At 47.0% G+C, this 1,510-nt stretch overlaps 1 protein-coding gene across 1 annotated transcript; it reads right to left on the reverse strand.

Annotated features, from left to right (window-relative positions):
* Positions 1-8: 8 nt before the first annotated feature.
* Positions 9-1,505, reverse strand: LOC106632197 (highly reducing polyketide synthase GPY1-like; the record flags this gene model as incomplete). Its single annotated transcript, XM_014311705.1, has 1 exon — positions 9-1,505. A coding segment is annotated over one exon (1,497 nt), but the record flags the coding sequence as incomplete, so codon positions are not given.
* Between the last annotated feature and the right edge of the window lie 5 nt (positions 1,506-1,510).

Here is a 1,510-nt window from a genome sequence, read left to right on the forward strand (position 1 = left end):
TTCAAAGCACCCCAGTTAATGGCCTGGCCTGAGAGCCCACAGTTCCTCCTGTAGAGGCAGAAGAGATCCAGGAAAGAGTTTGCAGCTGCATAGTTTGTCTGGGTGGCATTGCCCAGAAAGGAAGCAACAGAGGAGTAGCACACAAAGTAGTCAAGCTCCTGGTCTCTGGTAGCCCAGTGTAGATTTAGGGTCCCTGCTACTTTTGGGCTCAGCACTTTGTGGAAGTCAGCCAGCTTCAGCACTTCAAGGTGGCCGTCGTGTAAAGCAACAGCACTTTGGAACACCCCTTTGATCGGACGCCCCATAAAGGTGGTGGCAATGGACTGGAAAGCTTTCTCAACATCACTGCTCGAAGTCACATCACACTGCACAGACACTACTTTGCTCCCTTTGTACTGCTGCTGCAAAGCCCTTAACTCTTCTCGCTTCTCACTGCTGGGAATTCTCCTGGACAGAATTGCAATACACCCGCCCCCGTTCTCAGCTATGAATTTCACTGTTTCAAAGCCAAGTCCAGTGAGCCCCCCAGCTACTACATAAACAGCATTCTGCTTGAACAGCTGCTTCTGGGGCTCGTACAATGGGATATCTGAAAGCACACTGATGTCCTTTTGCCTTCTCAGGACAGCAAGGGGGACAGAAGTGCAGGTGAAATAGGACATCACAGAATTTAGCCCTTCAAAGTTCTCAGTCTGCTGAAAAACAGAACCTGAGAGATTTCTAAACCATTTCATATCCATGGAACTGATCCAGGCATGTAGGGTCTTCTGCACTTCCTTTAGAGGTGCTTTCCGGAAAAGGCGGGCAATGGCAAGGATATGAAAGCTGACGTTTTCATGATCAATTTCACTGACATTCTGGATGCAATCTGACTGTTGACTGCCACACACGATCACCACATCTTTAAGAAAGGACATGTGGGCCAGGTCCTCCTGAGACAGTCTGTTGACTGGAGGAAGAATAACAAGGGCACTGCACAGGTTGATATACTGCAACACGTTAGGATTGGGCTTTGCAAGGACTGTTCTCCAACCCGTCTCTTCTGCTGCTGCAGAAAGGACGTGGCACAGAACTGAGGATGGCTCTGTAGTAATAATACCCAATGTTCTACCATGTTTTCCTTTGGGTAACTTCTGAGTGAAGATTTCCCATGCAATGATGAAGTATGACACACAAGGGACATTCTGGAGGAATGGGAATTTCCTTGCATTGAAACAAACTGTTCCTGGAATCTGAACTCTGGATGATGCAGCAGTGGGATAACATGAAACCACGTGATCTCCCACTTTCACTTTTTTCACATCACTGCCTGTTGCAGTGACTGTGCCACTGAAATCAAGAGCTAGAAGCCTGTGTTTGTCCCCTGCCTGGGAGTTCCAATACAGTGTATTACCAAAGTTGCAGCTAGAAACACTAATGGGAAAATAATCTTCTGAGTGCAAACAAATTTTATCCACTTGAATTTCTACACTTTGTTTGTCAAGCTGAGTTGCAGTGCCAGTGGATAATT

The sequence above is a fragment of the Geospiza fortis genome, unplaced genomic scaffold (genome assembly GCF_000277835.1).
Source record: "Geospiza fortis unplaced genomic scaffold, GeoFor_1.0 C13568398, whole genome shotgun sequence".
In the NCBI taxonomy this organism is placed as follows: domain Eukaryota; kingdom Metazoa; phylum Chordata; class Aves; order Passeriformes; family Thraupidae; genus Geospiza; species Geospiza fortis.